We start from the raw sequence: 13,234 nt of genomic DNA on the forward strand, positions 1-13,234 counted from the left end.
GTCAGTGTTTGGAAACTCTTATCCCACTTTCCATAGAAATGCTGTCCTCTCTGAATATGGGGACAGCCAGACAGGCGCCAAGAGGCCCATTTTCCTCATAAGGCAGTTGAGACCCTCAGCTTTGCAAAAACAAACTGGTAGAAAAATAAAATGTTTCCACACAACAGGGATGGAAATGCTGTCATGCTTTCCGAGCTGCTCAGTGAGACGGGTCCCTTGGTGGATGGTGAGGTGGGGGCAGAGGTGACCATGCAGAGAAATCCTGCAGCCATGCCTTGCAGGAAGAGGCTGGCCCTGGCTCTTTGGGGGTGGCTGTCATCGTGGACTCTGAGATCACACGTAATGATTCCACGGGCATGAACACATTCTCACGAGCGAAGACACACTTCTTACGTACCGAAATGACAGCAGGCAGGCTAAGCAGAAACAGCAGCTAGTGGCTCTCACGCTCACCTGGACGCACACCTCTGACGGCCTCCGTGCCAACAGGTTCCCGGGTGTGTGTCAGAAATATGACAAAGAATATTTCACAGTCGTTGTCATCTTGCACATTTTGACTGCATTTTTTAGCGTGATTCTCAATAAGGAATCTGCATATTCTGAAAGCACTGACTACAGCTAGATCAGTTTGGATTTTTGCCTTTTATTCCACCGAATTCTATATATTGCACCAAGCTTATCAAAAGATAAATCCCAAACATCCCACAGGTGATTTGAATTTCTCCCTGTGCTGATAGAACTTTTGGGGATAATGGAAATTTCGATATCTTGGTTATACAATTGTATACATTTGTATAAACTCACCAAACTGTATTCTTTAACATGGTGAATTGTACTGTCTATAAAGTATAGTTCAATAAACCTGATCAAAACCAAATGCCTGTGTCCTCCCTTGCAGACAGTTTTACGGCGTTATAACAATAGCGTACATATAATTTTCAGGACCATATCCCCACATAATTGAATACTTTTCCATGTTGCTACTGTCCTGAAGCAGTGGTCCTGAGAAAGGTCAGAGTCTCTCACCACTAGACTGAGAGAACGGCCAAACCAGTGCGATCATAACATCTGGTAAAACTGGCATCCTTAAGCTCTTCTTGATGTCACCAAAGTAGTCACGATAAAATTAAGGTGTAAGTACCACCACTCACAGATTCAGCTTTAATCACAGGGGCCGTGGAGGAGGTATAAGGACGTGTCCAAGTGCACGTATGGTAACCGATCGGGAACCGACTCTTCCGAGGCAGGAGCTCCGACCGCAAGTCCTCCCAGGTCTCTCTTCCTCCTTCTGTGCTCACCAGTGAGCGCACCCAGCTCGCCCTGTGTGTAATCTACGTTGTCTCCCCAAGGCCCTGCCCGAAACTGCACAGCCCAAGTCATCTTTCCTACCTACTTAACTGAGTGGGCACTAGACTGAAAGCTATGGGGAGAAAGAGCAAAGGAGCCGAACAGAAGAAAACATACCCTTCCAGTCATTCGTTTCAGTGACTATTTCCTTTATTGATCACACAAGATCCGCCTTATGTTCATCATCAAGGTAAAAAGTCCAAGACTCCAGTGCCTCACAATGAGCCTCACGGCTGGCCCACCACATGGCCCTCCTTAAATCCGCAAAGCAATTATCAGATACGTTCTAACTACTTTCTCCCATGGGCTTTGCATTCCCCCCATTCCCCAAATTATCATGGCCCATTTCTTGGTAATTCTGTACTCCTAAAACCCAGAATGTTCTGCAAACTTGACACTCTGGCAGCCCCTATACCAATGACCTATATACTAGGTCAACACTGGACACTGTAAAAAACAAATACTGCCATTTCCTACCCAGGGGGTATAAGACAGTGATCAAACACGGTCAATAAATGTAAGACCTTAAGATGGAGTTGGGAAAATAATACTAACACAGACCAGAAGAGTATCAACCGAGACATAATCAGGAGCCATGGAAACGGAAAACTTGAGGCGCACTGAGAGATGAGCACGTAAGGGACCTCACACGGAGTGGGACAAAGGGTTCAGGCTCTGAGCGGCTGGCTTCCTGGGAGAAGCAAGATCCTGAAAGCAGTGCAGTCCTTGGACAGGTGAGGAGCCAGTCCTCTCAGATGAGGGGGCCAGCAGGAAGAGTGGCGGAGGAAGGAAGTAGCCCTCCGTGCAGAGAAGACGGAGGCAGCCCTGGCGTGGCTGGGGCTGCGCACGCATGTGGGGAAGGCGGAGGGGAGAGGAGTAGAGAAGGGGAGCGGGGTGTAACTGCAGATGGCCCCGTGACTTGGGCGGGTTTCTTCTTAGTGTGCAACTTCTGATGCTCAACAAAACTTGAGCTCCAGTTGAAGGTTTTCCCACACACCTTACACTCATACGGTTTCTCCCCAGTGTGAATTCGCTGGTGCTGAACCAGGGTGGTTTTCTGACTGAACGCCTTCCCACACTCCTGGCATTCGTAAGGTTTCTCACCCGTGTGGATTCTCCGATGTACCATAAAGCGGTAGCTACAGCTGAAAGTTTTCCAGCACTCACTGCATTTATAGAGTTTCTCCCCAGTGTGAACCCTCTGATGCTGGAGGAACACTGAGTTCCGGCGGAAGGCCTTGCCACACTCCTTACACTCATAGGGTTTCTCCCCAGTGTGAACTCGCTCGTGGACGATGCAGTCATAGCTACATCTGAAAGCCTTTCCACAGTCCTTGCACAGAAAGGGTTTCTCCCCGGAGTGGATTTGCTGGTGCCGAATAAGCATTGAGCTGTAGCTGAAGGTTTTCCCACACTCCTTACACTCATAGGGTTTCTCCCCAGTGTGAACTTGCTCGTGGACGACACAGTCAGAGCTACACCTGAAAGCCTTTCCACAGTTCTTGCACTGAAAGGGTTTCTCCCCGGAGTGGATTCGCTCGTGCCGAGTAAGTGTTGAGTTGTGCCTGAAGGTTTTCCCACAGTCCTTACACTCATAGGGTTTCTCCCCAGTGTGAACTCGCTCATGGACGATGTATTGGTAGCTACATCTGAAAGCCTTTCCACAATCCTTACATTGAAACGGTTTCTCCCCGGAGTGGATTCGCTGGTGCCGAGTAAGTGTCGAGTTGTAGCTGAAGGTTTTCCCACAGTCCTTACATTCATAGGGCTTCTCTCCACCATGGAGTTTCTGATGCTGAAGGAGGTGGGAATTCTGCCTGAAGGCTTGTCCACATTCCTGACATGAGTGCAGTTTCTCCCTAGTATGCAGTTTCTGGCGCCGTGACAGTTTTGAGTTATATCTGAAGGCTTTCCCAAATTCCTCAAACTTGTAGGGTTTCTCACTGGTGTGACTTCCCTGATACTGGTGACGGTCTGAATGTTGACTGAAATGTCTGCCACATTTACCACTCTGATAACACACCTGTTCCCCAGGGAGACGCCACATAATGAGATGTGGGCTGACACCACTGCATCCTTTCAATTTCCTAGCTGTCCTTTCTCTTTTGATGATGGAGGATTGATGATCCTGGACTGTCCAGTCTGTGAAATCTCTTTTCTTTGAGTCTGTTTTCTTCCCCATGTCACAGAGCTGTGGCTTCTCTAAGTTGTCTTTAACGTGAGGGTACACTTGCGTCCCTGCGGTCAGCCCGGGGGGTTCTGGCTCTCTAGGAATGCTCAGCTTTGGAGTTTGCTCCTCATTCTCTGTCTTGGTTTTACCACCTAATGATAAAAAGAAAACATTAGGGGCACTTATTTGCACTGAAAGGGGAAAAGGATTAGCTCTACTAGTTAGCCCTGACCTACACACTTTTTGGAGAGAGACAGAGCCACCGGATGGTGCCCCAAGGGGTAAGGAAACATACTAGAAGTGGAGGAGGCAGTGCCATTAGGACACCAAACAGTGCAGACACCAGAAGCTGTTAATTGAGAGCAACAGAATAAGAAAACCGGGAACAGGGTGGAAAAATCGCAGGAGTGGGAAGCACTGAAGAAAAGCAGAGGGAACTGACGGTGACGAGAGAGATCTCCCAACTGGAGGAGAGCCTGGGCTGAGCAGCTCCAGCACCACACAGTGTCCAGAGGGCTGGGAGATGCTGTCTGCAACAGCGGACCCCAAAGCCCAGGCAAGACACCCAACAGTTCACAACAGCCTGTAATCTTTCAAGAGATGCTCTCTATCACAAGCATGACCAGGGAGAACGCGGTCTGTAACATGCTGGTTGTGAAGAGTTCAGGGAAGGACCCGTTTCAAACCCACGCACTGTGCTCTGGGAGAGAGGCTTATCTCTGTAAAGGAAAAAGACGTGCTGGGTCAAGACCCTTCCAGGCCTGACCAGGCGGTGGCGCAGTGCATAAAAGCATCGCACTGGGACACGGAGGACCCAGGTTCGAGACCCTGAGGTCGCCAGCTTGAGCGCGGGCTCATCTGTTTTAAGCAAGGCTCACCAGCTTGGACCCAAGGTTGCTGGCTCGAGCAAGGGGTCACTCGGTCTGCTGTAGCCCCCCCTCCCAGGTCAAGGCACATATGAGAAAGCAATCAATGAACAACTAAGGTACTGCAACAAAGAACTGATGCTTCTCATCTCTCTCCCTTCCTATCTTGTCTGTCCCTTTCTCTGTCTCTGTTGCAAAAAAAAAAAAAGTAAAAACACAAACCCTTTCAAGACTGGAGACTGCAGTTGGGGCGCATGGGGGAAGCTCGTGCTCTCACGGGTGCCGCTATGACATGGAAACCTTTCTGCCCTTTTGCACTGAAACCTTTTCAAGCATCAAGGATCAGACAAATGAGACTTCTATCTCAGTGTCGCTTCTCAAGCTTTTGTGACCATGACTCAATTTTAGGTTCTGACCCAGCACATGCATGCTTATACACATAAACGCTCACACACACAAACACTGAAATAGAACAAAAGTTTCACAAAATGCCCTTAATAAAATTGATGCATTTATGACAGATTCTGTACTATTTTTGGTCTCTTTCACGTCCTCTAGTACAGTTTAACTTTTCAATGCTGAGCACAACTCATTGATGAATTGCTACCCACAGGTCGAAAAACACGGTTTGAGATTCTCAAGAACAGTGGTTCTCAAAGTGTGGTTCCTGGTCATTATCTGGGAACTGTCAGAAATGCACATTCTCGGGCCCACACCAATCCTGCTGCATTGGAATCTCTGGAGATGGTGTCCGGAAGTCTATTTTTAACAAGCCTCCAAGTGACTCAGATGCACACTAGAGTGTGAAACCCACGGACCTGGAAGCTGAAAAGAGCAGCTAGAGGCTGTTCGTTTAATTGTGTACGGCTGCACTGTCCATGGTGGTTGCTAGCCACATGTGGTCATTAAAATTAATTAAAATGGAACAAAAGTAAACATCGAGTGCCCACATGGCGAAAGGCCACCCCAGTAGACAGCACAGCTCCGTACCACTTCCGTCAGTGTCCAGTTCTAGTGAACAAGGCTGGTTAAAGCCTTTGGCAGGCTAAACAGGCCATGTGCACCTGAGCCAGAGGGAAACACTGCCAACCGCAGGCAGACTGCTGGGAAAGGTTTCTCATCTAGATGAGCTCAGTGCTAAAGTCAATATAAAGGAACTGATTAAGACGAAGTGTGTGTGTGTTGAATGAGAAAGGTTTACAGAGGCTCTGAATGGCATCAGGAATTGAGAGAGTATAAGAACGGATTCAAATGAAGGAGAAAGGATACACACCAAATTTCAGGGTTTTTTCTTTTAATTGACTTTAGAGAGAGAAGAGATCGGAGAGAAGTGGGGAGGATCAGGAAGTATCAACTCAGTAGTTGCTTCTCATACGTGCCTTGACCCGGCCAGCCAGGGGTTTTGTACCAGGACCTCGGCATTTCATGTCGACCGTTTATCCACTGTGCCACCACAGGCCAGGTCGGGGTGGTTTCGTTATTTACCTCAGCTGAATAGCTTTCTTTTCTTTTTTTAAAATTTTTATTTATTGATTTGAGAGAGAAGAATGGGGAGAGAAATGGAGATGGAGAGAGGAGAGAAATATCAATTTGTTGTTCCATTTATTTCTGCATTCGTCAGTTGACTCTTGCATTTGCCCTGACCAGGGATCAAACCCACAATCTTGGTGTATCAGGATGATGCTCTAACCAAGTGAGCTACCCAGCCAGGCCTCAGATAACTACCTTTCAAAAAAGGAAACCATTCATTCCAAATAAATAAACAGGATCTTTCCTTCTTTCTTTCTCCCCTCCCCTCCCCTCCCCATACCCCTTCCCTCCTTCCTTTTCTCTTTTTTTCTTTCTTTATTTTATTATTATTATTTTTTAGCAATTGAAAGAGGGAGGGACAGACAGACAGGAAGGGAGAGAGATGAGAAGCATCAATTCTTGGTTGCAGCACCTTAATTGTTCATTGATTGCTTGCTTACATGTGCCTTGAATGGGGGGCTCTAGCCACACCAATGACCCTTTTCTCAAGTCAGTGACCTTGGGCTTCAAGCCAGTGACCTTTGGGCTCAAGTGTGACCATGGGGTCATGTTTATGATCCCATACTCAAGCCAGCGACCCCGCAGACAAGCCAGATGAGCCCGCACTCAAGCCAGCGACCTCAGGAATTTGAATCTGGGTCCTCTGCGTCCCAGGCTGACGCTCTATCCACTGCGCCACCGCCTGGTCAGACCGAGTAGGCTTCTTTCAAAACCTAACTTTTAATTTAGTGTTTAGGATTCATAAAAATTTCATTCTTATATACAGTTTCACACACACACAGAGTAAGATGTGTTATTACAGAAACAAGTTTTCACTACATTCTGTTTATATTCCTACACTGACTCATAGAAGCCTATTTTCACTAAGTGTTTCAAATCCTTTAGTTTTCCAAAGAAAAATGACAGAAAATGAAATCTTCAGACGGGTCTTCTCCAGTTTGGGGCCGAAGCTCTAGTATGGGACACTTTCCTGAATAAGAATAGCCACTTTCTCCCCACCAGCCTGACAGAAGGAAAAGCTGTCTCACGTTAAATCATCAGAAGACAGGAGGACGCAGAGCCAGAGAGGAAGGGGAGGGTCCTCCTGCTCACCCGAGCAGACGCCACTCGTGTCCTCCGCCCCGACAGCTGTCCAGGGACCCAGGCCCCGGGGTGCTTCCCCTCGCTCCAGCTGGGACACCAGGTCCGGTTTGGGAAACGGAAATGCCACTGCAGGAGAAAGCAAAGGAACAGGAAGCTGAGGAGAGGCCCTCCCGACGCCGCTAGGTCCCCCCTCTGCATGCCAGGTGAGCCAAGCAGTGTCTGTCCCAGGGATGAGTGAGGTCAGTGAGGACAGAACCCGGGGACCTAAGAGGGGCCCAACTTGTTTTGCTCAGGAGGACACTCATCCCAGCTCCATCTGAAAGGGCAGAAAACTCCCACGCTGTCGGAGGTGTACACGTGGGGGCCCAGGAGAGTCACGCAGAGCAGCGGGGGCCCACGTCCCCTCGGGGGAGCTGGAAGGGTGCAGGAATGAAAGTGGGCCCCCGGGAACCTCCCTGCTCTCTGTGCCCAGAGCAAAGCCCCTTCCAACACAGTCCCCACCAGGAAAAGGAAGACGGAAGTCTTGTTTAAACCAAAGTGAACCTAGAACTTTCTTTATCAGCTACTTGTGCAACTTGGGTTAGGGAGCTCAGCCCAGGAGCAGCAACCCAGCTGGTGTCAGAGGTTCCATCTGGCCAAGGAGGAGGCCATGAGCCCGAGGGAGGAGCCGTCTCAGAATGGAAGGGGGGCTCACCCAAGGAGGTTACGTTTGCGTAGTTCTCCAGCATCACCTCCCTGTACAGGGCCCTCTGCGCGGGGGTCAGGCTGGCCCATTGATTCCGGGTGAAGTACACAGTCACGTCCTCAAAGGTCACTGACTCCCGAGACAAAAACTCCTGCTCAAGTGGAAGGACAGAGGAGGGGCCTGAACTCCAGGGAAGGGACGAATCCACCAGAATCTGTGGCTCTGAGCCACACAGCACCCAGTCCAAGGCAGTCCTCAGCCGGCACGCCCGTTTCAATGTGCGCCCTTCTAGGCTCAATACTGGCATCCCAAACACACAGTCCAGCACCTGCCCCTGTCTACCTGGTGAACACGTCAACCCTACGTCTGGTTCCATGGGCTGGGTCTACCTTGCTGGCACATTTCCCAAAGTGCCTCCATCCATCCTGAAGCGCCCTCCAGGGCCCCCACTCAGCTGCTCTGTGGCTTCCCCCCGCCACACCTTCTACTATAGACAGAGCGACAACTCCACTACATCAAGTTCCTTTCACTCTGGGTCATTCTCCCTCTTTCTGACATCTTGCCTAATCAGAAGCCTGGTTGTCACTTGAGAGCACCATGCAGTCACCTTCTCCTTTCCTAACAGATCTGACTCAAGTGACGGATGGCAGTCTCTAGCCTTGAGCACGGACCTACGGCCTGATCAACAAGCTCCGTGCACCTGCCCAGGCTGCCCCCTTCACCAGGTGTCTCGCTCCACCCCCTGCTGGGGCCATTTCTCAAGGGAGAAGAAACCATCAATGGTGCTTTGGGCCTCTGTGCTTTGTCCCGTGTCATTTAGTTCCCTATCGATTCACCCAATCATTAGAACACATCTGTGAAGTAAGAATTATTCTTCCCATTTTTAGATGCGAATCAGTAATAGTAAGCACTATCAAATAGACAAATGGGAGCCCTCTTTATCTATTTACTACAAAGTTAGACAAGGAAGCAAAACTTTCAAATGAACTGACCACTTATACATAACTCAGTCCCACTGGGACATCTCTCCAACTCCCACTGTATGCTGTCCATTCCTGTGATGCCAGCAACCTTCCCTCTGTGCTCAATCTCTCATGGATGGAAGAAATAGCTACTGAAGTACTAGAGGACTGGCAGCCATCATCGCAAAGACTGGTTCAGACTAGAATCATCAATGGATGCTAAATCTAGGAAGAAATTTTGAGGAGCAAGTATAATGCGCTATCACCTGACTGTTGGTGTTTTATAAATCTCAGCACTTAATACCATGGATGAGAGTGGGGAAACTTCCTAGAGGATTCCAAATAAAAACCGTTTCTGAGATGCAGCAGACTGACAGTCGTGTGTGTGTATTTTCCCTTTCTTAGTAAAGGAACCCTAATTTTTATCAAGGACTTCTGGCAAGGTTCCCAAAAGAGAGCAAAGTTAGCTGAGAGGTTCGTCTTTTTTGGTATCTCCTGTTCTAGTTGGAATGCACATGATGGCTGGAGATCAAGCAGCCACTTTGGACCATGAGGTAGCCTTGAGCACCAGAGCAAGAGTAGAATAATGAAGCAGAAAGAAAGAGCCTGGTTGCATGGTAACAGTGGAGCTGCCATACGAGCACTAAACTGCCTGTCCCAGGCCTTTTTTACATGAGAAGCATCTATCTTGTTTAAGCCACTGTCACTTGGGATTTTCTTAGTGGCACATTACCCCGATTGACTACTATACTCCAGGCAAAGGACCAGTAGAGAAAAGTCTGCCCCTACAGATGTTTCAACATTTCCTGACTTGGAACTAATTTTGGCTTAAATGCTGGAACAGAAGTGGGTGGTCCAATGTTTACAAGGGACCAAACATACACTGCTCTTAAGTCCCTGGGATGGAGCACTGGAGAAAAGTTCAGTGAAACCATCCTCCACCAGTAAGAAAACTCCGGACAGACAAGCGCTCCCAATGCTGCAGAAATCTGTGTCAACAAAGGACACAGGTTCTCAGAGAGGTTAAGCTGCAGTCTTGGCAATGGGCTGCTAGAGGCACAATCTTCAGCTCCACTCACCATTCCTCCAAAAACCCACCTCCCTCATCAATCCACCCCCTCCAAATGCAGCCAGTTTTGGCTTCACTGCACGCTAACTTCATGGTCTGCAGGGCACACTCGTTCTATGGGAATGCCTGCTTAAGCTCAGGAGCTGCCCTCTGTGTACTGCCATGCGGTCTAACACTCTCCAGACTCTAACCTGTCCGTTAATCCTGCAGATACAGTACAAATGCAGATTCCCATATCTGGGGTGGGGCCTGGGGTTCAGCCTCCTAACAAGCCCACTGGAGAGGCCAGAGCCGCTCATCTGTGCACCCTACTTGCAGTGGGCATGGAAGTAGTTTCATTTCTAGGAGAATTTCTTGGCCGGTGCTTCTCTCTTTCCCAACCAATCTGATCCTCCCAAGTTCACCCACTCTCCCTCACCAACTGCACCAGCATACTCCTCTGCCAGGCTCTACTGTGGATGCCAAGCTAAGCACTGGACTGGCCGTCTCAGGGCACTGGTCCTAGTAACCTCTCATATCTGTTCAGAATATGAAAGCCGGAAGAAAGCTCAGCTCACCTGGAGCCACACTGTCTGGGGCATGGCTGATGGCCCCGGCTTCAAGCACTGCCCTCTCTGTTTGGCACAGCAAGAATCTGCAGAGCTGAGAGGAGAGAGAACCGCAATGAGAACAATGAGACTGACCTGTCCTGTTTCCCACACTGGCCGCCTTTTCCTCCCTCCGTCGTGGGAAGCATATTCCCAGGACCCTGTGGATGTTCTCAACGCACCCTTTCTAGTGATTCCTGGGGCGCTGCAACTGCTCCGTCCGTACACTCTACAAACTTGCCTGGTGAGGCTGGAAATTCCTAGACAGAATATCCATGAAGCAAGAGTCAAGAACTGCAGTGCATCTGTGGCTTTTAAGAAAATCCCTGGCCCACTATGAATGGGGCAGGCAGGGAAAGACACTCAGCACCCAGTGGACCAGGCTGACGGGGCCCGACCGGGACCTGAACACTCCGCCCGGGAAGCAGGCGACCAGCAGCATCACCGGCTCCCACCCTGAGCACCCAGCATGGCAGACCAGCTCCCGGCGGCAGGAAGGTCTCGGTGGTGGCTCCGCCTGCAGAAGGGTGGGCCCGAGCTCCAGGTGCACAGCGGCCGGGCAGCACTGGGACACAAGGTCGCAGAATTCCCGGCGCTCACTGGAGCCGGGACAGCCCAGCGGAACTGAGCCAAGGCGGAAGCACGAGCGCGGCGCTCTCCGCCTCTCTAGGAAGCCCAGAGGCTGGCCCTTCTCCATGGTTCCCCCAAGCCAGAGGCACACGCCCCTTGCCCCGCCCCCACACTGGGACAGCTCGGGCCCTGGCTCTTTCTGTCATTTCCGGTGGCTCATCACCTCAAGTGGATGATCTGTTCAAGGGCAGAGGCTCCACATCCTACTTCTTGTGACGCTCTGAATTCGGGCTCTGACATCACTAGTAACAACATTCGAACGAATTTGTAGCGGCAGTCTCCGGCTGCTGGCTGATTAGACTGCGCCCTAAAATCATGAAGTCTGGGTCTGTCTGGGTTCAAATCCTGATTTCATTTATTCACTGTATGGCCTTATGCAAGTTATTTAACTCTATGCCTCAATTTCTCAGTTGAGAATGGTTATAGTTTCAAACTCCTACGTTCAAAATACTAGCTTGTTGCAGGAGCAAAGGAAACGACTGGTGGAGGACAAACGCGCTCAGACAACGTGCTGGAGGAAGGGGATTTATTTGCCTGCGGAGCAGCAGAGTCCAACAAGCACCAAGCTGCTGGGCTCCCCCAAGCCGGCTTTCTTGAGTCTTACACAGCTTTCACGTGGACAGTGTCTGTTCCCTTTGTCAGCAGACGTGTCCCTCGTGTCTCCGGGAGAGGAGGGGTGTGAGGGGGAGGTTCGAACCGTTTGTCCTGATCATTTGCTTATCTTGTTTTTCAAGCAAGCTGTTCCAGAGAGTGGGTCAAGGAACTGCGTGGTTGTGGGTTGTTCATTTTTAAACTGACTCAGCCTTTCTATCCTCAAACAGTCCGTCAATTCACACAAAGCACATATCAAATTCTGGGTCTGTACTATTAAGTCAAAGTGCTTGTTCTGTTCTGACATTATAGCCATACCCCACTTACCAGGTTATCTTCTGAGAAACATAATGGTATTTGAGTATATAAAGATCTAAACAGAATAGATACAGTAAAAATACAGTATAAGATGAAGAATGTGCACTTGCCGAGCACTTTCCATGGATGGAGCTGGCAGGACTGGAAATTGCTGTGGGTGAGTGGTAGGGTAAAGGCCTAGGACATCACTGTAACACTACTGTGCACACTTTATAGACACTACACTTAGTCTACACTATTCATAAAACAGGAGGTTAAATCAAGCATGAGGGAATGATGCAATCAAGGGAAGTAGTAAACACAAGATGTATGAGGCTGCTGCCCACTTAACAGGAAAGTTTTAGAGCAATTTTATAAGTAGAAAGAGTACACTGTAAAATGATAAACAGTGGATAGAAACAGCTTTTCAAGTATTACACTGTACATTATCACACATGCTACACTTGGACCTGACTGGAAGCAATTTGTTTATACCCGCATCACCAGATACATAACGCCTTAAGCTAGTGTTGGGACAGCTATGAAGTCACAAGGAAATAGGAATTTTTCAGCTTCATTATAATCTTAGGGGACCAGTCGTATATGCAGTCTGTTACTGACCAAAATGTTACTTTGCAGCGCATAACTATTCCTGTGAATATCGTGTTTTCTGTTTCTCCTGTAACTTTCTCCAATCCAGATAAAATACTCTTGGCAACAGTGCTTCCTGCTAGCCAAACATTATGTAGCTAGTAGAGCTAAAGACCAGTGTATCCACCTGCCTGGGCACTAGATGATGTCCTTCAGTTCTAGAAAATCACTTCAACCTAGAACTATTATAGATATCTACTGCTCACAAAAATTAGGGGTAATTTCAAAATGAATATGAAGTGATAAAATATCCCTATTTTTGTGAGCAGTATAGATAAAAGGTGTAATATTATGATTCCTATTTGGTCACTACCAGTTCCTGATACGAGACCTATAGAACACTTGAAATTTTGGGTGTCTTTTTGTATGCTGATTCCTAGAACAGCCTCAGCTCAAGAGTAACCATGTAATTGTAACAAGCAGCTTGAATTATTACCCCCACCTCAATGAGCTAGAGATTCAGCTAATCTCCAAGAGCCAGTGATTTGATTATGCTTACATGAGCCTCCAAAACACCCTAGAAGGGTGGCCTTCAGAGACCTTCTAGGTTGGCGAACACCTGGAGGGCCGAGGGAGGCAAGCTGGAGAGGGCCTGCAAGCTTCCTGCCCATTCACTCACACCTTGGCCTAGATTTTTCTTCCATTTGGTTGTTCCTGAGCTTTATCCTTTGTAATAAACTGTTAACAGTGAGCTGTTTTAGTCAACGATCGAAACTCAGGAGGTAGTCCCATTTACCGCCAGTGAGAAACACAGAGGACATGGTCT

General features: G+C 48.7%; 1 protein-coding gene across 1 annotated transcript; it reads right to left on the reverse strand.

Annotated features, from left to right (window-relative positions):
- Positions 1–654: 654 nt before the first annotated feature.
- ZNF619 (zinc finger protein 619) lies at positions 655–10,903 on the reverse strand. Its single transcript, XM_066244396.1, is given in 7 exon segments — positions 655–2,128; positions 2,130–3,669; positions 7,006–7,122; positions 7,691–7,832; positions 10,270–10,346; positions 10,482–10,559; positions 10,755–10,903. Coding segments are annotated over 7 exon segments (2,106 nt in total). The 5' UTR covers positions 10,771–10,903; the 3' UTR covers positions 655–1,992.
- Positions 10,904–13,234: the final 2,331 nt, after the last annotated feature.

This window comes from Saccopteryx bilineata, chromosome 10, assembly GCF_036850765.1.
Source record: "Saccopteryx bilineata isolate mSacBil1 chromosome 10, mSacBil1_pri_phased_curated, whole genome shotgun sequence".
Classification (NCBI taxonomy): domain Eukaryota; kingdom Metazoa; phylum Chordata; class Mammalia; order Chiroptera; family Emballonuridae; genus Saccopteryx; species Saccopteryx bilineata.